Source organism: Cucumis sativus, chromosome 6 (genome assembly GCF_000004075.3).
Source record: "Cucumis sativus cultivar 9930 chromosome 6, Cucumber_9930_V3, whole genome shotgun sequence".
Classification (NCBI taxonomy): Eukaryota; Viridiplantae; Streptophyta; class Magnoliopsida; order Cucurbitales; family Cucurbitaceae; genus Cucumis; species Cucumis sativus.
The window spans coordinates 1,161,917-1,181,859 of record NC_026660.2 but is presented as its reverse complement, the minus strand read 5'-3'; the positions used below and the strand labels follow the sequence as shown (position 1 = coordinate 1,181,859).

The 19,943-nt window shown below is 34.2% G+C and overlaps 3 protein-coding genes across 6 annotated transcripts; 1 reads left to right on the top strand and 2 right to left on the bottom strand.

Moving 5' to 3' along the window:
* The first annotated feature begins 3,033 nt into the window (after window positions 1-3,033).
* Window positions 3,034-8,653, top strand: LOC101204837 (arginyl-tRNA--protein transferase 2). 2 transcript variants are annotated; one of them, XM_031886714.1, is made up of 8 exons: window positions 3,034-3,140; window positions 3,533-4,138; window positions 4,468-4,678; window positions 5,187-5,228; window positions 5,485-5,635; window positions 6,117-7,253; window positions 7,566-7,887; window positions 8,079-8,225. In XM_031886714.1, the coding sequence occupies exons 3-8, from the start codon at window positions 4,537-4,539 to the stop codon at window positions 8,103-8,105; spliced, it is 1,821 nt and encodes a 606-aa protein (XP_031742574.1). In that variant the 5' UTR covers window positions 3,034-3,140; window positions 3,533-4,138; window positions 4,468-4,536; the 3' UTR covers window positions 8,106-8,225. The 2 variants fall into 2 exon arrangements, with proteins under 2 accessions (XP_031742574.1, XP_004138426.1); XM_004138378.3 differs by lacking the exon at window positions 8,079-8,225 and adding an exon at window positions 8,286-8,653 and having other exon boundaries at window positions 3,036-3,140.
* Window positions 8,654-9,126: 473 nt separating this feature from the next.
* Window positions 9,127-12,436, bottom strand: LOC101205086 (protein yippee-like). 2 transcript variants are annotated; one of them, XM_004138379.3, is made up of 6 exons: window positions 11,879-12,436; window positions 11,598-11,752; window positions 11,153-11,196; window positions 10,685-10,793; window positions 10,534-10,589; window positions 9,127-9,409 (listed from the first exon to the last, which is right to left on the bottom strand). In XM_004138379.3, the coding sequence occupies exons 2-6, from the start codon at window positions 11,691-11,693 to the stop codon at window positions 9,310-9,312; spliced, it is 405 nt and encodes a 134-aa protein (XP_004138427.1). In that variant the 5' UTR covers window positions 11,694-11,752; window positions 11,879-12,436; the 3' UTR covers window positions 9,127-9,309. The 2 variants fall into 2 exon arrangements, with proteins under 2 accessions (XP_004138427.1, XP_031742575.1); XM_031886715.1 differs by having other exon boundaries at window positions 11,598-11,697; window positions 11,879-12,433.
* A 1,365-nt stretch (window positions 12,437-13,801) lies between these two features.
* On the bottom strand, window positions 13,802-19,150 carry LOC101217814 (probable zinc metalloprotease EGY2, chloroplastic). Of its 2 annotated transcripts, none has more exons than XM_011658107.2 (12): window positions 18,849-19,150; window positions 18,688-18,757; window positions 18,243-18,374; window positions 17,678-17,728; window positions 17,470-17,583; window positions 16,340-16,414; window positions 16,143-16,248; window positions 15,954-16,047; window positions 15,616-15,769; window positions 14,907-15,114; window positions 14,220-14,380; window positions 13,802-14,055 (listed from the first exon to the last, which is right to left on the bottom strand). In XM_011658107.2, exons 1-12 carry the CDS (start codon window positions 19,004-19,006, stop codon window positions 13,807-13,809), a joined length of 1,572 nt encoding a protein of 523 aa, XP_011656409.1. In that variant the 5' UTR covers window positions 19,007-19,150; the 3' UTR covers window positions 13,802-13,806. The 2 variants fall into 2 exon arrangements, with proteins under 2 accessions (XP_011656409.1, XP_004138568.2); XM_004138520.3 differs by having other exon boundaries at window positions 17,470-17,580.
* Between the last annotated feature and the right edge of the window lie 793 nt (window positions 19,151-19,943).

Sequence of the window (19,943 nt, the reverse complement as noted above, 5' to 3'; positions counted from 1 at the left end):
TTTCTAAACTTGAAACTCATGCATTGTAATATATTAGTAACTCAAGCATAATTCAAATATTTTAACTCAAAGCATGATATAAATATAACTTAATAAAACAAGTTTAGAAATTCATTTGGAACTCATTTTTTGTCACTCACAAACTTTTGACTAGTTTCTTGAGCTATAGATTTGCCCTATTTCCTTTTAACCTAAAAATAACAAGAAATTCAAGTAAATCCCTTGGGTTTGAAACTAAACAAACTTCCTCAACTTCTTCTTTTCCCTTTCTTCTACTCAAGGGAAATCCATTTTTAGTTAACCTTGTTCTCTTTGAAGTCTTAGTAGTCTTAGCTTGCTCAAAACCACTTCTATAAAGTTCGCTTTAACTCAAATGAGCTCCTGTACAGATTAGACATCTAAATCAAACAACCATTTCTAGTCAACCTTGCTTTCAAGCTTCTTAAACATAAAAAAGAAAGCTTGGACTTACTTGGTGTTGTTGCACTTCGCCTAGAAGGAGTGATGTGCTGAGAAGCCTTAATGCCTAGATTGAATCCTAGGCAATATGCGTGCTTCTTCGCCTTGAATTTTGCCCGATGAAACTTGTATTTCACCTTATCTATACGCTTAATGTCTCACCTTATGTATGATCAGCTCACATGAACTTGTCACGTACTAATAAGTTTGCCTAATGGTTATATCGCCTGGTCAAAACGCCTCTTGTCAATATGTCTACTACAAAATAGAAATTAGTTATGAAAGAAGGCTGAGTTTCTGTAAGACGTTTCGCGACTCCAATCCTTTGTGCAAACAAATTTCAAATGCCTTGTCATCCCCAAGATAAAATAACCATATTCTTTAATTGGTTTTGCACAAAAACCAATCGGAATCTCAACACTCAAATAGACACTATATGTTCGAAAGACTTCACGAAGAAATTTTTTAAGAAAAGCTTTTTCTCTCTGAGTTTTTCTCATGCCCAAAATGAGGAATGAAATGGGTTATACAATGAGGAGGCAAAAGAGAGCCGTTGGTAATTAAATGTGAGGATTTAATTATAAAAACATTTGTAGTTAATATTGAAAAGATTTTGTTGAGAATTAAATGTAAAACAGTAAAAAAAACGTTTGATTCGTTAATTATGTAATAAAGATCATGTCATTTATTATATCTCACATTGCCTAACCATCTTGCCTAGGAAGTCAACGGCAATGAGATATTCTAGCATTTTGCATAGTTAGTATTACCATGTAGTTGTGATCAATATCACATAATTCACAAAATTTCGACAACTCTATTGCTTAAGACTCTTATTGCATAGCTTAGTTCTTATCGAATATTCATAGCATATCCCGTAGTGTTATTGCGTATAGAATTTTACATTGAACACTTGGCTTAGACTTCAAACTCTAACTACCCATCTTCAGCTCAAACTTTCCAAAAACCCCAACTTTTAAGCTATAACAAGGAGAAAACAAGAAATCTAATGTTTGCCCAACTTTTGTTGCTTTGCTTCAATTCACATGACTCAAACCCTCAAGAAGCTTGAATCTTTTCGCAAGCTTCTCTTTCTCAAGCTAACTTTCTTTTCTCTCTCTCAAGCTAACTTTTTCTTCTCTCTCTTCTCTCTTTCGATCTCTTCTCTTCTTTCTCAAGCTTATAACAATCATGTTCAACTTATGCTAAAACCCTTGGACAAAATCTTTTCCAAAACCCTATATGTTACATGCATGTTTTAAGTGATCTCCATTGAGAAAAATTTGAGATCCTCTAAGTTCTTTCACTTTTCTTAGTTGAACATGTTCGAGCTAGTTTCTTTTAGATTGTTTCTTTTTCTGATTATATTCTCAATTGAAAACTATCTCAAGAATCCATCTCCAAAACCTTTTGTCCTTCATCTTAGTCGATAAGCACTTAGATGTTCATGCCTTAGCTCAGGATTAACCTTCTATCTCAAATATCACCCAAGATCACATAAGGTTGCCCAAGATTTCTTACTCAAACACTTTCTGTCTTTCCTCTCGATCGAGCAAGACCGAGTTCCAATATCTTTGTTCAGAGATACCATTTTCGAGATACTTGCTTTTCTTTGCTACACTTTAGGATGTCGTCCCGAGTTGCTTGACTTGTTTCGAGAATCTTTGGACAAACTTTTAGCCTTTCTCAACACTTATCAAGCAAATAAGATAGAAGATGCGGGTATTACAAAGTTGGAGTGAGTTAGTATAATATACCAACTCAACCCCTCAACATATGGTGGGTCAAACAATATATGAATGAATGTATACCAACTCATCTCATGTTGGTATGTCAAACACCCTCTTTAACCTCTTCAATTCTTGACCAACTTCGATTGTAGTGGATTTTTTTATGGCATAAACTATATGAATGAATGTATATTGACTCAAATTGAAAATCTTGCACCCAACCACGTTCTATCCATTAATCTAATTTGTATGTGTTGGAGAATTCAATTTTTGTCAATTGTACGTGTGTGAAGTTGATATTTATTAGTTGCATGCATAGTGTACAGATTTGAAACTGGTTTTTGTATCTGGTTATGATAATGCAAAGTTATTCTTTGGAGTTATTTGAAGTTGTTGGTTTGTGGTTGTGCTACAAACTTTATGCAAGTGATTCGATGTAATTTGTTGTTAAGGTTAGATGCCATGAGTTACTTCATGAAATAAATTTAAAAAATTCAGATTAAAAGTTTGTTTGTGGCTGATTATAGGTTGCATATGTATTAGGGGTCCCAATAATTAACCCAATTTGTTTTTCAAATTGGTATAGTGATCGATGGGTAAAAAACATCAACAAAAATGTATTGCTGATATTAAAAAACCAACAGTAGAAATATATATTCACAAAAAATAAAATACTTTTCTTCACATGCAAAAAGAAAACAACAATAAAAAGAGCTATCTTGATGTTTATAAAAAATAGTTGGTAAACAAAAAATATCAATATTACTTTATTCTGACGCTGGAAAAGTATCAAGAAAAGAATTTTTTTCTTTACTATTTTTTCATCCTAGATGATGGGCAAAAAAGATTGGAAGACTTGATATTTCACTTATTTGACGAAGTTGAGTTATTCACACATGGATATATGCATTTCATTCATATGAAAGAGCTTTTCCCACGAAACGGTTTCGGGTGAGTCGGGTCTCTAAAGTATAATTTCTTGATGGCCAATAACTTCAAGAAAGGGTTTTTAGCGATGTTTTGTCATAATTTTTCTGATTATCAAGTTTTATTGATGTTGGCATTCTTGATATTTTTTGTTATCAAAGTAGACATTTTTTTTACATTTTTCTCCATAAAAAACTGCCAATATTGTAGTATGATGATTAGATTCAATTACACATTTAGTTTTTGAACTTTCATGTTTGCCTAAAAAAAAAAAAATTCTTTCTTATGACCTAAAGTTGCATATTACAACAACATTTACTTGTATTTTGAAAATAATGAAACCTTTTTGTCATTGTGAAAACACATAAGAAAGTGTGAATTGTTCATATACTAACCCTCAGTTGCCATCAATGAAGATTCACAATAGCGATCACACCACAAGTGAGAGATTGAGGAGGAGGAGCAAAGCACAAGTGATAAAGTTAGGAGGAACGTGAATGCGAGAGAGTGAAGGAGAACAAGTCACAACTTACAAGAAAGAACGGAGGAAGAGCACGAAAGATGAAGAAAGAGTCATAGAGTTTTGAGTATTATCCTATGGATGAATTTAGTTTCACACTCGCTAAAATAAGAAGGGCAATGCCATATATATAATTAATACACCTGCCCTAATAGAGTGTTATATTCAAATATTTTCTTAATTTGAAGGGGATGACATTACAATTACAAATACAAAATCGAAATCGAAATCAAAATTCTTTTGTAAAAAAAATCTAAAACAACTTTTGTAAAAAGAATCGACGATGTGTATGAATTACATCTTCTTAAACATAAAAACCTTTGTTTAATAAGTTGATTAAAGTATAATCTGTTTAATAAGCTGACGTTACAATGCTCTTACAAACGAAGGAAGTATTGGAATAGATGGATGTACACTCCACGATCGCCATTGGAGGCTTTGCAGTAGAGAATTGTAGATTATTTCTGAACCAGTTGAAGCTCAATCCTCTGTTTACTTCGAGGTAACCGTTTTTCTTTTCAATGAAGTTTTGAGACTGCAAATTAAGTCGCAAAGATGACGATGATTTATTATCTTCGCTGAAGTAATTTCGTAGGAATATTTCACTTTCAGGATCATTCCAAACGACATATATCTACCCAACCCCTCACAAAAGAATGATCAATTCAATAACTACGAATCAATCAAACCCCTAATTATTAATTTCTTTTCTTTGTTGACCAACCCGGACGTAGCCGTCACGATATTAGTTTTAAAATTCTAATTTCAATAGTTTAAAACGACTCTTTTTACGAATCCGGTGTCTGATTATATGGAAGTCTACTGTTTCAGACCTTAAATTTATGTGGAAAGCGTCACAGAGAAGATAGGGAATATTGACGTTGTGAAAGGGAGTCGGAAATGGCCGGAAAGACTATGAGCGACGCGAGCAGTAGTACTATTGGTGGTGCAGAGAGAGGGGAAAGCGTTGTGTATGACTGTAGAAGACGAAAATCCTCGTGTGGTTATTGCAAATCTGGTTCTCGCGGCAGCATCACTCACGGTCTGATTGATTTTTTATGAATTTCTTGACTTGTTTCTCTGTTACTGTTTCTGGGTTTTTCGTTTCTTCGCTTGCTTCTTTAGTTATTTGATCTTTTTTGGAATTGGTTTGGTGTTTTCATATGTGAGATATGTTGGCTTGTGCTTTTGTGTTGTGGGCTGTGATAGAATTACAAGTTCGTGGGATAATCGTATTGATCAACTGTTGCTTTACTCTTTAATTTTCTTCGTAGTTTCTGTAGGATTGAATAATACATATGAATTCTAGTTTTTTTAGGAGGGAAATCCCACAATATGCGTCTAAAACATGAATAGTCAAGATATTTGTTAGATGATGCGTTCTGTTGTTCCCTAGCTAGATCCTTTAGACAATGTATATAAATTTTTATGTTGCAATCCTAGAATTAGAACCTGAAAACGATTGTTGTTGTCACTGGCTATAGTGTTCCTGATCTTCATTGTGTTGGCTTTTGTTATATACTTATATTTGTCTTTTTTTTTCATGGCAGGTTTATGGGCTCCAGATAATCTTACGGTTGATGATTACCAAGGTTTGTATTACCGGCATTTCTTTTAGTCTTTCTAGGACTTCCTTTCTCTCTGCCATCACAGTTCATGAAGAATTGTCATTTTTCTACATAAAACATTGATCATCCTTGCATATCTATTTATATATTTGAATATGATGCTTGATCAATTTCTGAAACCGGTTCTGGTTATAATGTACTATAGGCTATATAATTTTGTTTAATGTAACTTAAAGGTACATAACTTTTATTTATTAACATATTTTTACGTGTTTCATAGATCTCCTTGATCGTGGCTGGAGAAGATCTGGCTGTTATCTCTACAAACCCGAGATGGAAAAAACATGTTGCCCATCTTATACAATCCGTTTGAAGGCATCTGACTTTGCTCCATCTAAAGATCAGCTACGAGTGTCTAGACGGTTTCAAAGGTGTGATCCTAAAGAATTTTGGTGTATAATTTTCTATTCATGCTCCCCGTAATCTATTCTTTTCTTTCAACATAATGTTTTGAGGTGGAAGATGTTGTCATTATTCACATTTGGATATATTTGATTACTTGAGAAAATTGATCATAGGGGGTCTTGATGAGTTAATGAGTTCTAGTTATAGAAATGAAAGCTTTTCTTTTACATTTTGTTGAATTCGACCTTTAGTGAGGGAAAACATCTTCTCTACGTTATCACAGTGATTTCAAAATTAGACCAGGAAGTAAATACTTTGACCAACATTTCTAGAATGTTAGATAATGCAATTCTTTTGTTCCATTTTAGCAGCTAAGTTATCTATAATTTGTTTGTAAAAGCTTCCTCGGTTTGGATTGCTAAATTTGTGCTCTTTTTCAATGTTAGTTTCCAGTTCTGATTGTATGTGACCTTATTTAACATCTGATGAAGTTTGATTTGACTTTAGGTTTCTAGATGGTGCCTTGGAGCATGACAAATCAGTGGAACAAGTAGAAATTTCAAGTACTTCCGAGGGTGGTAGTCATGCACTTAATGGGGAATCTCACTCAGTAGGAAAGAACTCAATGTCCTTTAAAAATGAAGAAAATGAGGAAGACCGCTTTATGCTTCATCTGTCTGATATGGTTGATGATTCCATAAGGTTATACACCAAAAGCAGTGTTCTTCCCGGTAGCATACAGATTCCAAAAGCTTCTGTCAAAAGGGTTTCCCATGCAAAGAAAAAACTGCTGGTTCAAGGATCAAAGGATATTATATACACCTGCAATGTTGCATTCCAATTGTCTGCCAGCATAAGGCGTGCCCAAGTTGGTGAAATGAAAAATGATAACTTAGCATCATCAGAGAGTAATACAGCAGAAACTGGGTTCATACCTAAAATAATAGCTGAAAAGTTGGTAAATCATTTGAGCCAGGTCGATGGGCTATCCAGTTTCTCAATCAAAGCATGCAATGGACATATTAATTTTTATTCTGATGAAGGTGAAGCTTCCTTCCCGAAGAGTGCTGAAAAGGCTAACATTTCTCAGGAAACTGCTAAAGCCAGAAGTACAGATTCCAGTATGGAAAAGAACCCTAAATGTTCATTACCAAAGAGACGTAAGTTTGAGCTACGCCTGAAAAGGTCCAGTTTTGATCCTGTGGAATACGCTTTGTACAGACGGTATCAGCTTGCTGTGCACAATGATACTCCAGATCGCATATCAGAAGCCTCATATAGGAATTTTCTGGTCGACACCCCCCTCAACTTTGTTCCCTCAACTGGTGATGGTACAGTTCCTCCCTGCGGTTTTGGTTCTTTTCACCAGCAATATTTGATTGATGGAAAGTTAGTTGCAGTTGGTGTTGTAGACATCCTTCCAAGATGTTTATCGAGTAAATATCTATTCTGGGACCCTGCCTATGCTTTCCTATCTCTGGGCAAGTATTCAGCCTTACAAGAAATAGAATGGGTAAAACAAAATCAAATGCATTGTGCCAGTCTTCAATATTATTATCTTGGTTATTATATTCACAACTGCGGAAAGATGAGATATAAGGCAACATATCGGCCATCAGAGCTTCTTTGCCCTCTCCGTTACACGTAAGTTTCTCTGGAGGTGGGGGATTATTGGAGTTTGATTTCTTTACTTAAAAAGGGTGGGGATAAAATTAATGTCTAGTTTTCCCCAGTAGCATGAGTCAGTTTAGGGGTTTTGTTTAGTAATTCCTTAATTTCTATGGCAATTGATGTTAGACGAAAACCAAGAGTAACAGACCGTAACTGCAACAAATGAGGTTTAGAATTAGGAGCCGTTAGGGAACTAGAAGTTATTCAACCATAAATAACTTGTTCCTACCAATGATGACTGATGAGTCACTTCAAATTTGACCCATGAGCTTTGTATCTCCTCAGGTGGGTTCCATTTGATGCTGTGAAGCCATTGCTCGATCAAAAGTCTTATGTAGTCTTATCAGATTCTTCACTCCAACAAAATGGGGAATCATCACCACTTACCAAGGTACCTAATGATATGGAACTTGAACACAATGCTGATTTCCCGGAAGAACCAGATGATGTTAATATGGATGAGGATGGGGAAATGGCCGAGGCTTACTCGGATAGTTCTGATGAGGATTTGGACTCAGATAGCAATGGCCTGGCCTCCTCTGACACGGAAGATCGAGATGTCACAAATATTTTAATCGGCATAGGCGACTCCCGTATGAGATATAAGGTATATACTATCATTCTGTTATTAAGATGTGCTGTGCTTAAATTCCTTACCTACAAGTTCATGTTGGAGAAACAAAAATATTTCATACCAATTACCATCCTCATGTTGGTTTGGATATTGATCTTTCCTGTGTGCTTGTATCTAAAATTGTACTCGCTTGGTTGATTTTATTTCCCTTTTTGAAATAATAGTTGTTTCTTGGCATACCAATGCAATGAAATTTCCTTATGAAGAAATAAATCCAATGCAAGTACTATGTTCTGGTTTTGAAAAATCATTCAAAACCACTATTACACAACAGAAGTACTCCATCTGAACTGAGAACCCTTGATTCATTATGTTGATGTTATAATCTCTACTGTTTTTTAATCCTTATTTTTGTCTTTCTTACATGAAAGGATATACAACAAGCCATCTCTTCCTCTGGAAGGAGTTACTTAGAAAATCAGCTGATTAGATACAAGAGAGTGGTTGGTAAAGAGCTTTCGGAAAGGATAGTTTACATACTTCGATGACTTGTAAATGCTACACTGTAGACTTCGATTTTTGAAGTTCTCTGTGGGCACTTTCTGTTGATTGTTTATACATTTGCTGTCAACTATATTCAAAATTACATTGCAGACAGTTGAGGCATTTGAGTCCTTCCAGTTTCCTTTTTCCATGTCAAATGAGGAACGTTTTTTGGAGTTATACCTGAGTTATACCTGAGTTATATATATATACATACAGTTAGATATCAAAGAGGTGAAGCAGTATGATTTTGGCATGTGCTACCCTTAAGGATGGAAGTTTTTTTGTGAAATTTGTTTCTTATGAATTTTGTTGGAGGAAAATGGTGATTAAATGTTTATCTGAGAACATTTCAATTGGTTTATTAAACAATTTTTGTTGTTGATAATACAAGTTCAATTAAGACAATACGAGTTCATGTTAGTTTGAGTATTAATTAACCATATATTTTAACAAAGAAGAATTCCCCTTTTTTGAGTGGTCAGATTGTAAATTTCTTATTTGACCAATTATAAAATCAAGTTGATTTCTTAGCCTACTTTCAATTCGCATTCTTAACAACGCCGGTTTTCAAATTAAAACAAAAACATGAGTTTTTTTTTTATTACATTCTAATATATCGATACAATATCAAATTGAAAAATGAACAAACATTAGGGGGAAACTGATAGATTTAACCCAAAAGAAGACAAATTTGATAAAATAAAAAAAAAAGGAAAATGGAAAACATATCATGGTATCGCAAAGTGATATTGAATATCAAGTTAAAGAAGAATGACAGTGAAATGTTTTGAGTTCTGTTACAAATAGCAAGCAAGTAAGCCGCTTGCTTGCTGAAATGAGGAATGACAGATGAAGAATATGAACATTGGGTGTGTAGTATATACAGTTGGAATAATAATATCATCATCATCAAGCTTCATCTGCATCACTTCCTCCACCATGGGCTGTTTCGTGACTATGAGTATGACTAACCCAATAACTGGTTCCACCAGGCCCTGAAACCTTGAACCTGTTCATCAAACAGACAAATGCTGAATCCCTACTTCCATTTTCACCTTACTTCTTTAGATAACTTGTGCTACATATACTACTTCATTGCCCCTTCTTTGGTGTACCTAATCTATAAACTTCAATGCATCCAGACCTCTACTTGTTTTTTTTATAGAAACAATTTTCATTGATAAAGAATGTGCGAGCATGCAAAAAACCAAGCCTAAAAAAGAGACATTCCTCTACGAGAAGGGACTCCAGCTATCAGAAATAATGCTTATAGAATAGTTACAAAAGGTCTTTGAAATCGAGGTCCACGCGAAAAAACATCATAGCAAATAAGAAAGCAAACCTCACTAGAACTGCTTAATGCTTATCCTTCTAAGAGAAAATATTCAATGTGATGATACAACAATCTTGGGATGGTTATACTTGAAGACAAGATCTTTCTGAAGAGGTCAATATGGGATTCTTATATGGTTGAAACTGCATTATGCTTAAAATTGAAATTTTGAAGTGCTCTAATGAAGATATATATATCTATATTTTTTATATATCTATTTGAGGACAAAAGGTCATTTCTAGTCTCTTTAGACCAAGATATGATTTTAATTAGTCCTCCTCGAAACTTAAACTTCAATTATTTAAGATCTAAAATTTTGAAAGTTGTTCTAAATAGTCCTTTGGCAATGATATGATATGACGGGTTAACCAAAAGTGAAAAGGATAAACACAAAATGAGATAGCAAAACTCTTTTATACCATGCCTATAAAATATATAGTCCTTAAGCTATGCCAAAGTGAGTTTTGCTACGAACTCCTTTCTTGAGGTTGGAGGTTCAATCCCTCATCCTATAATTGTTATACTGAGACATAGACTGTTAGCTATTACAATTGTCTCACGATCTGTCGTATGATATTTTAGTCCAAATGATAATATGATAACTGTTCAGGAAACCATGTAAGCATTTTTCATAGAATCAAACTTAAAGGGTTAACTATAGACCGAATATGATCATTTCCCAGAAATGGACATTTTAGAGCAGCTGCTTCAAGTCTTTAAAGTAAAAATTCAAAGCAACTTACTGGAAAATATTAAGTCTCATTTGATCTACAATTGTTCATTTATGTACATTTACTTACCTCTCCAGTACCGATTTCCCTTCTTTGTACTTCTGATTTTTCTCAAAGGCAGTTTCCTGAAGTGAATGATCAAAATCACCAAAAGAAGAGATCATTAATAAGAACATAAAATCATAAAGCTTCTAAGCTTTCCTGACTTATGTTATCTTACATATGTCCATCCCACAATTGATCCACATCCAACACAAAAGATATCAGCAACAGTATGCATTCCCGTCATCATCATTCTCGTTTCTTTCACTCCAACAGAAACATTCACTCTGTTAAAAGGGGGGAAAATGAAGATTAGTCTCAATTCTTTGGAGTACAAACTTCATTCAATTTTATGCATTTAAAGGATGATGAACGTTCACTTCTAAAATGACCAACACATTCACTTGAATTATACAAAAACGAAAAACCATAGCAAGGGAAGAGCAGCATTACACAGGAAGTATTGAATTCCAAAATTACATCTTAAAATGAAAGAGCAGTCAGATAAAATGAGAAAAAAGGGGACTGAACAAGTCAGGATTCGACCTTTATCCCCATTCTCTTAGTTTATCATTGGGAAGAAACAAAGGAGATTTAGGATCACAAACATTTGGCCCAATAACTATTATCATCCAGGAAAACTTACACTTTATTGAAGAGGTAAGCTTTTCCATGTCTGCTTTGGAAAGACTGAATCATAGAAACACAAGAAAACATTAGGTCAGAACACTTTCCTCCAATAGTCCAACGACATTCCTACAATCATTAAATCTGAAAATGAATATTCAAAGGGTAGAGCCAACAAAGAGCATTAACATAACAGAACCAATATCCATACTCAATCAAATTTCTAACTAAAATTATAAATCATCAAGTACTTCTCAACCCCCAAGAAGAAACTTGGGGATTGGGGGTGATCCATCCGATAACAACCACAAATCAAAACAGTCAAACATCATATTGTTTTTATCATATTAAAGGGTCAATCAATATTATCAACACAGCAGCAAAGTGTATAAAGTCATCAATGAACAATCCATAGAAGAAATCAGATCAAAAATCAGAAACGAGCAGTTATTGTATATCAAAACCTTGGAAACGATGTCCTCATAAAGTGCAAGATGGGTTCGGCAGTGTTTGCAGCTATAGATCCTTCCTTCAAGGTTCACAACGAACAACCTCCCCATGACTCTGAAATCTCATCAAAAATTGGAAAGGGGGAAATGGGTAACCAGAAATCGAGTTGCTAAAGAAATTAGAAAGAAGAAATAGAAGAAGAAGAGGAAGAATCAAGTGGGGAACAAGGAAGAAATGAAAGAAAAAAAAAAGAGGGAAATGAAGGAAAATGAAGAGAATCAAAAGCAAACTTTACCTATCTTCTTGTGGGTTAGTCGCAAGTTACAAGAAATGTGGACAGAGAAGTTTGGTCACGTCTCGCTAATTATAAATACCACTTTCTCTGGAAAAGACGGTACCTTTAACGCGATACGACGTGGATGCTAATGCAATCAACTTTTCAACTTCATTATTCCACTTGGAATTTTATATTATTTTTCTCATTTGGGTTTTTGGGTTCATGTCTAAATTCTACTCAATCATCTCCATTCCATTGCATCGAGAGAACACAGCCATTTTCCAACTATCAGAGGAAAGCTATGGTCAGTAAGACCATTTATGAAGTGAAATCCATGGAGTTGACTGCTGTCGGCGGCTGACGGCGGACGGAGAGCGGCGCAGACTGTGAAGTGTTGAGAAAAAAGAGGAATCGAAGCCATCGTCGTTGATAAGGATCTCTTGAACCAGCGAAGTCAGCAATGGCCCCAAAGGATTCGTGTCCTCTCTTCTCTCTTTCTCCAAAAAAGGAAAATGTATTATGTACGTAAAAGGTAATTAAAGCAAATCTAAGCAAATGAGTTCCTCTCTACTGTGTTGATTGTTTTTTCTTTCAAGTTTTCTTTGTAGTTCAAATAAACAAAATTACTTAAGTTAACCTCTCAGCATAATCTAATCTAATTTTGATCAATTGAATTATACTTGATTTCTATCATGGTTTAAAATCAAAGGCACCCATCAAGTAAAAGTCACCTTTCATTTTTCTTCTTCCCATCCCTCATTTATTAAACTAAAAAGACATGAAATGGAAAATTTTAAAGAATATTTTTTCATTGAAAAATGTATCAAATGCTATTTATTTCTATAGTGTAAAGATGGATGTCCGCATGCCTAGCATTTCTATAGTATCTTTAGACAAAAGCATGTCTAATGATTTAATAGTTAAAAAACAAAAGATAATTATACCAAAGGCATGCTTAACAATTTAATAGCTAGAAAACAAAAGATAGTCGTACACAACTTGTCTATCGAAATGTGAAACGATATCTATGATAATAATGTCTTAATGATACCCTTTATTCTTTTTTTAGTACTATAGTTGCAAGGATGAAAATCAAACCTTCGACCTTATAATAGAAAATTATGTCAATTACTATTAACTAAACTTTCATTTATAAAATACTCTTTATTCTTAACTTAATGTAACTAATTCTTTTTATCATTTCAACAACACATGAAATTGATTTCGTGAGGCAGCATAATACATGGTTGAAACATTTTACTTTATAATGAATTTAATTTAACATAAATGGTTGATTTACAAAGAGTAAAAAACGGTTGAAATTAGGATCCACATAGCCTGAAAATTTAGAAAAACTACGTTTCATAATGATAAAGTCATAACCATGGTCCATCTGCATACCTCCATTTAATGAACAAATCATCTTTAGGGAGGGAAAAAACACCACCCTAACTTCCAGTGGTCTACCAAACATTGATAGAATTCATTGACTTTTCCTATTCTCTTATGTAGGTAAATTATTTATCAGCTAACAAAATTGTGCAGGCATCATGAATAGGTTTAGTGACAGAAAAGAATCATGATATAATAAAACTTAGAAGAAATGAGTTCAATTCTTAATAGTCACCTACTAAAATTCAATATTTCATGAGTTTCTTTAGCACCTAAATGTTGTTGGGTCAGGCAATTGTGACTTGAGTGAGGTACGCACAACCCTACAAAGTTTTTTTCAATGTTGACTATTGATTTGAATTATAGTGCATTGTAAATTTTGTGTATGAAAATGGAGTTAACTAATATGGAAAAGAAATGGAATTGGGGGGATTCTTCTAAGTTTTAAGTAGCTACCAATGTACATTTAAAGTAGTTAAAATAAAAGGGGTGGGGGGTGGGTGGGGGGGGGGGGGGGGGGGTGGGGGGGGGGGGGGGGGGGGAGGCCTCTAACATCAAAAATTTGAGATGGCTTCTCCTGAAAAGGGGAAGGGGAATGGTAAGCAAACCAGCAATCCTAAAAACAAAACTAGAACTCCAAGACCAATATACTTCTCATCAGGATCAGTGATTTCCTCGGAAAGTGGAGCAATTGGACCCCTTTGTAAGAAGAATATCAAAGCCACCCAATAAAATGCTACATCACTAAACAGAGAGGCTAGTCCTAGAAGAACAATTGAGACGCCAGTGATTCGAGATGATGCCTGTTTAAAATGAGAGCTTGATCAGCAAGTCATATTTTATATACTTCTTTCTTCGTTATCACTACTAATTTCAAGGGAGGACATTAGGGCATTTGATTTCAGATCGAAAAGTTAACTATATTAGAGGAAGATAGCAGACAGCAAGTGAACTTCAAACTACGTACCTTTCTTCCCCATATTGAGAAGGCAATTCTCCCACCATCAAGCTCTCCAGCAGGGATGCTGTTGATGGCATTTATGAGAAGTCCAGCCCAAGCCCATATCACAAGAGGGTTCAGGGATATGGGAGTTCCTTCCTTAAGGGCATCGCCCAAAAGTAGCTTTGCTGAGAAATGGGAAAGATAGCATAGATGTTAAATGTCTGTACCCAACCAGAGAGCAGAGGGGGGAAAAGAAGTAATTATGTTTATTTGATAACATGTGGTCACAATTTCTTTACCATGGCTTTAATCTTTCCTAATAAAACATTTGAATTCATAACTAATGTTAAAAAACAAAAACAAGCTTAGAAAAAACTTTTTTTTTTTCAAAACTTGGTTTGAATTTTGAAAATATTCCTTAAAAGCAGATTAAAAAAAAAAAAAAGAAACTCAGTGTTTTTAGTAAAAAATGTCTAAAATCAAATAGCTACCAAATGAAACCTAAATTGTCGATGTGGATGATGCTCATACAATTTTGTTATTTTTTTGGGAAACTAGTGAAGCCACATGATCCGCCCACCCAAAATTTGAACTTTGAAGATGTAAAAGAATTAGTTTGTGATATATAATTAAATTTTCCTTCAATCACTGGCTTTTAGGTGAATTGGTGGTTTAATAATCTTGGTAAAGATCCAAAGAAATTATGATTACCAATACCACCGGCAAGAAATGACTCATGAAACACAGAAGCATCAACGATGACTCCAATGCCATCACTAGGTGGCAAGATGAAACCTAAAATGTAAAGAAGGAAGCCCACGGAAAACCCAGCTAACGGTCCTGCTAATGCCACCTTGAGCAGATCTTCACGCTTGGGTACAATATTTAGGATCCGTGTGATTGCACCAAAAGAGCCTATCTGCCACCAAAACAGTTCATTAGATTCGTAGATATATTTGGTCAGCCTTCTGCACAAGTTGAAAGGCATAGAATGGAGGAAAAACAACTAAAATCCGCTAGGAACATACGTTGGACATTATGGTTGAGGAGATATAAATAGTGGAGAAGCTTAGGCTGAGAGCTATAAGGGAAAAATACAGAAATTTTGTCTAAGCCAGACCCAAGATTTTGCATATTTTTTTGTAACTCTACCTTTACAGGGTATTTGGTACTAGGCAGTATGCTGATAAAAGTAGTAGTTTGGTTTTAGCTGAACAAAAGTTTTTCAAACAAAAGCATAGATAATATCAATATTACAAAAAGAATCTAGCCAGTTAAATTCAATAAAATCATCCACAAGCCAGTCTCCGGCAAGGTTGCCTCGTGCAAGAAGACTGATTTGCTGGACAGTAAAAAAACATAACGTATATAGCAAACTATTGATGATTAAAAAAACACTCGAGGGAAAACCATATATCACCTGCCAACTAGGAACAAAGTATGGAATTCCAAACTTAACTCCCGCATCTCTTGCAACTAATATATGGCCGAGTTCATGCACTCCTAAAACAAGTGCAGTTACAAAAGCACCAGGCAGTCCATCTTTAAGCAACTCAAGATTATCAAAAGTCGATCTGCCACAAAGATAATAGATCTAAAAATCCAAACGAGTAAAATAAGTCAATGGGTTAAGAAGCGGCTATAAAAACATTCCTGACTAGATAAAATGCTCTAGAAGACATGGAAAAGAAAATTTGTACAATAGAAGCAGCAGATGCCTAAAGAGAAAAATGTACACATAAAGGAAAACTTTCATACAGTAAGTTGGATTGCAATGCAGGAACATTTCGGAGAAGTAGCGTAAATACAGTAACCAGGCCAAAAGCGGCAGCAGCAAACCATTCTGGGACAGCTGCAAATTTTTAACCTTAATGTGAATGTCATTATTCTTTCGACCTTTCAACTCCCACAAGGGTAAAATACATCAACCACAAACCAAACATTCACCTGTCGTCTCTGGTTGCAAGGTCTTTCGTGGAACAACAACAGCCACAGGTTTATCATCCTCTGGATTAATTAAAAGAAAAAGCTTATATACATCCCCAAATGTATCCTGTATAGTTACCGAAATATCAAGTAAGCAATTAATTACTTAGGAACATTTAAAAATCAGTAAATAATACCAAATGCAGACATAGAGATACCTGCATTCTCCTTGTTATCTTTTCATAGCTCTTGGCAGCCTCTCCTCGCAAATTTCCTTTAAACAAAACTCCACCCTAGTAGAAGTAGCAAAAATAGAAAAGAAAAAAGAATCACAAGGTTTATACGGTAAAAGGCTAGGATAATCATATCTGGACATCTGAGTCATTTTGTCCGCTCTGTCTTAAGTACTTTTATACGTTGGTGAGGACCTCACAATGAAAAAATAGAGAGATATCCCAATTTTTATAGGATATATATGTTACATCTCTTGTTGTCAATTGGTTTTGAGATAGAATCATATGTTTATCTTATATGGTATCAAAGTTCATCAAATCCTAAATTGGTATTTAGTTCAAGACATTAAAAATTGACCCAAATATGGTGTACCCGAAACAACACTATCTTAAGGAGGCATGTTGAAGATACCACATTGGAAAGATGGAGAGACCACACAGTCTTTATAAAATATTTGGTTACTCCTCTTGTTAATTGGCTTTGAGATCGAACCTCATGTTTATATGATAATTGATTTTGATATACATCTACATCTCTTCTTTTAGTTATTCACATATTATATTCAATACAAGATATTGGTTACAAGTTCTATTTGAGGTTTCAACCGTGTACGAAATTTTCAAATGTTTAAAGATTATAGTATTATATCAATGAAAAATTACAAGGTTTTAATAAAAACATCTGACATAAGCAAACAATTACTTTTTAACTTAAAGTTTCCTTCTTTTTCGGATAAAATTAACTAATGGAAAAGATAAGAATTAAAAAAATATCTAGAACTAGAGTAAGATAAAAACTGATGTATTGAATATAATTTAAGTTCGTTTCTTGTAAAAAAAAACGATGTATATAATAAATAGAAGAGAGTAAGTAAACTGGTACTAAAATTATGTTGGTGGTTAACATGTGATGATTGTATAATTACAAAGATAGGAATATATACCTGGACTAATTAACAATTCTAATGGTAGTTAATAAACACTATTCATCAAAGTTCGTCTAACTAGCTCCATTCCAGCACAACCCCCACTTTCATATTAATTATAAAACTTCAAAGAAAAGTAGAAACCTGCGAGGCATGAATAAAAAGAGTGATGATATAGAATCAAATCACCTCGTATGGATCCTGACTTGTCACAAAGAAAGTATCGAATCCAAACACTTGGTTCTTAAGAATTTCAACTGTTTCTCGTGGAATTCTGAATGATTCATCCAGTTGTTGTGGCTGCTTGAAATGTTATCAAATAAATAACAGATGAGGTAGCACGAAAATTTTCCTTTTACTCTGTTACAAGAAAAATACAGCAATAAACTATAAGTACCTTTAGTCCTGGAAGTGGAGATCCACTAGCAACTTCTACATTATCAATATCCTGTTTCAAAGTTTAAAAACACTTCAAATACACTGAGGTCACAAACTAATTTTGTAACCACCCCTTCTCTACAGGGCTGACTTTTTAAAAGAAAAAATCAAATGAGAAATGAAGAATGTTGGAGCAAAAATGGCACCCAAAAGAAGATTTGGTCTTCAAAATGAAGTGTTCATATGCCGGCTTCTGATAGAGAGACCAGGATAAAACCTTCTATGTTATATTAATTACGACAAGTGAATTATATGCACTTCCAGTGTTGGTAATTCTACTGTATATAGGACTCCGTATACACTCAGGTGCACCATGGAATAGCTTTGCTGGCTTCTGTTGGAAAAAGCCAAATTTTGACTTTCTTTACACAAACATCATTTATAACTCATCACCAGGTAAAAGCATGAACGTCTATTTCAGTCGGCTGTAGCTACTCAAGACTCAAGAGCACTTTCTAACGACAAACTGATTTTCAAGCTAGTTTCTTTATGTATAAGGTTTGCAAGCAGCTAGAAATACATACCTGGATGTCACCTTGGTCCTTATTTTCTACAATATTGACTTCATCGACAGCCTGAGAGTCAAGCTGAAATTTATCTTCTGCGGCGGAATCAGAGAAAGATGGCTGATCCCCACCTTTGGAGTCATCTTCTTCCTACAAATTGAGGTATAGTTTCTTTAACCCGTCTAACCATTCACAAGAATGACATGAAATATTAATCTAATTATGCCACTAGACAACGAAAATACACACTCCTTTGTATTAAAGCAATGATTGTCCTAAGCTTTTGAGTTGATTAGAGATTTAACATGCATCAATCCTATGCTCAAAAGCCTGTAATGACATTTTCTCCCCGATTACTATTGATTTCCACTAGTTAGACCTACTATCAAAATCTCAAACCTACAAGTGAGGGATGTGTTAAAGCAATGATATTATCAAATTTATTGAAACCATCAACGAATACCTTATCATTATTCCCATCTGGTTCAGTCTGTGTTTCAGTAACTTTACAAGCAATCCCTCGCTTCCCACGGCTACCAGTAACATAAGAACACAAAGCAAACCGAATTCAATACACTTACATCCCTACATTACAAACCTCAAATTAGAAACTAAGAAAACTACCTGGAAACTTGACAGAGCTTGAGGCTGCTATGACGAATCCGTTGTTGGTCCCTAAAGTTAGTAAACGGAGCAAAACAGGGATTGAAACGCATGTAACAGCAAGAGCTGCACTGAGACAAGGGAAAAGAATTCCCGCGAAAAGCTGCAGGTAAATCCATTGAAGAAAGTAGATGCGAAATTGCTGAAATTAAGTCAGTAGATTAAAGAAATCCATTGATATGAATTGAAGCTATCGAGGAGATGGATTGTAGAACCAAAATGAATTATCCGGAAAAACGAAAACGAAAATTAGAAAAAAGAAAAAAGAAAAAAAAAAAAAGGTGGGGAGGGGGGGGCAAAGTCGTAAAATGGTGGAAATGGAGGTGCCTTATAGTTAATTACATATTTGCTGGGGATTGAATATGAAAATGGATTATACGGAGGAATTAAGGAATAGATGAAATTTGAAATATAGGGAATCTGAACTACGAATTATCCCTTCGCACGTGTGTGTTATTATTGAGTGGATTAAAGACTGTGAGACCTTTTCACAAAAAAATCTTGTGGCCTATTTTCTAATTTTGTATTTATTTTGGGGGGCAATTTTGGGAATATGGAAAGATTGTTGTATTCATCCAAACGAAAATTAGTTTCATGCAATTTCCCTTGAAATCACCCTCAGTTCAAATACAATAGTTATTATATTTAATTTCAAACTTAGTTTTTCTTGTGTAGTTTTGTAAAACGTTTGTAAATAAGAGTTTTATAAAAATTAAATTCTATTCTTTTTGTCCCGAACTAAATGAACCTCAAATTTATTATATGTTTCGGGTGGGCAACCCTTCTATAAACAAGATTTGGATATATAAAAAATTCATACTTTTCTTTTTGTAACAATTTGACTATAATAGTAGAGTGTATAACAATATTTTAAAAATAATTGCAAATATTTGAAATATGAATGATAGATTTCTAAAAGTGTTATTATATATTTACATTTTTTCTAGAAGTCCGTCATTAATACATTATATTTACATTTTAAAAAATATTAACTTCGAATTTAATTGTTATATTTGCAAATGTAATTATGAAAAATAAATAAAGTAATACTTTGTC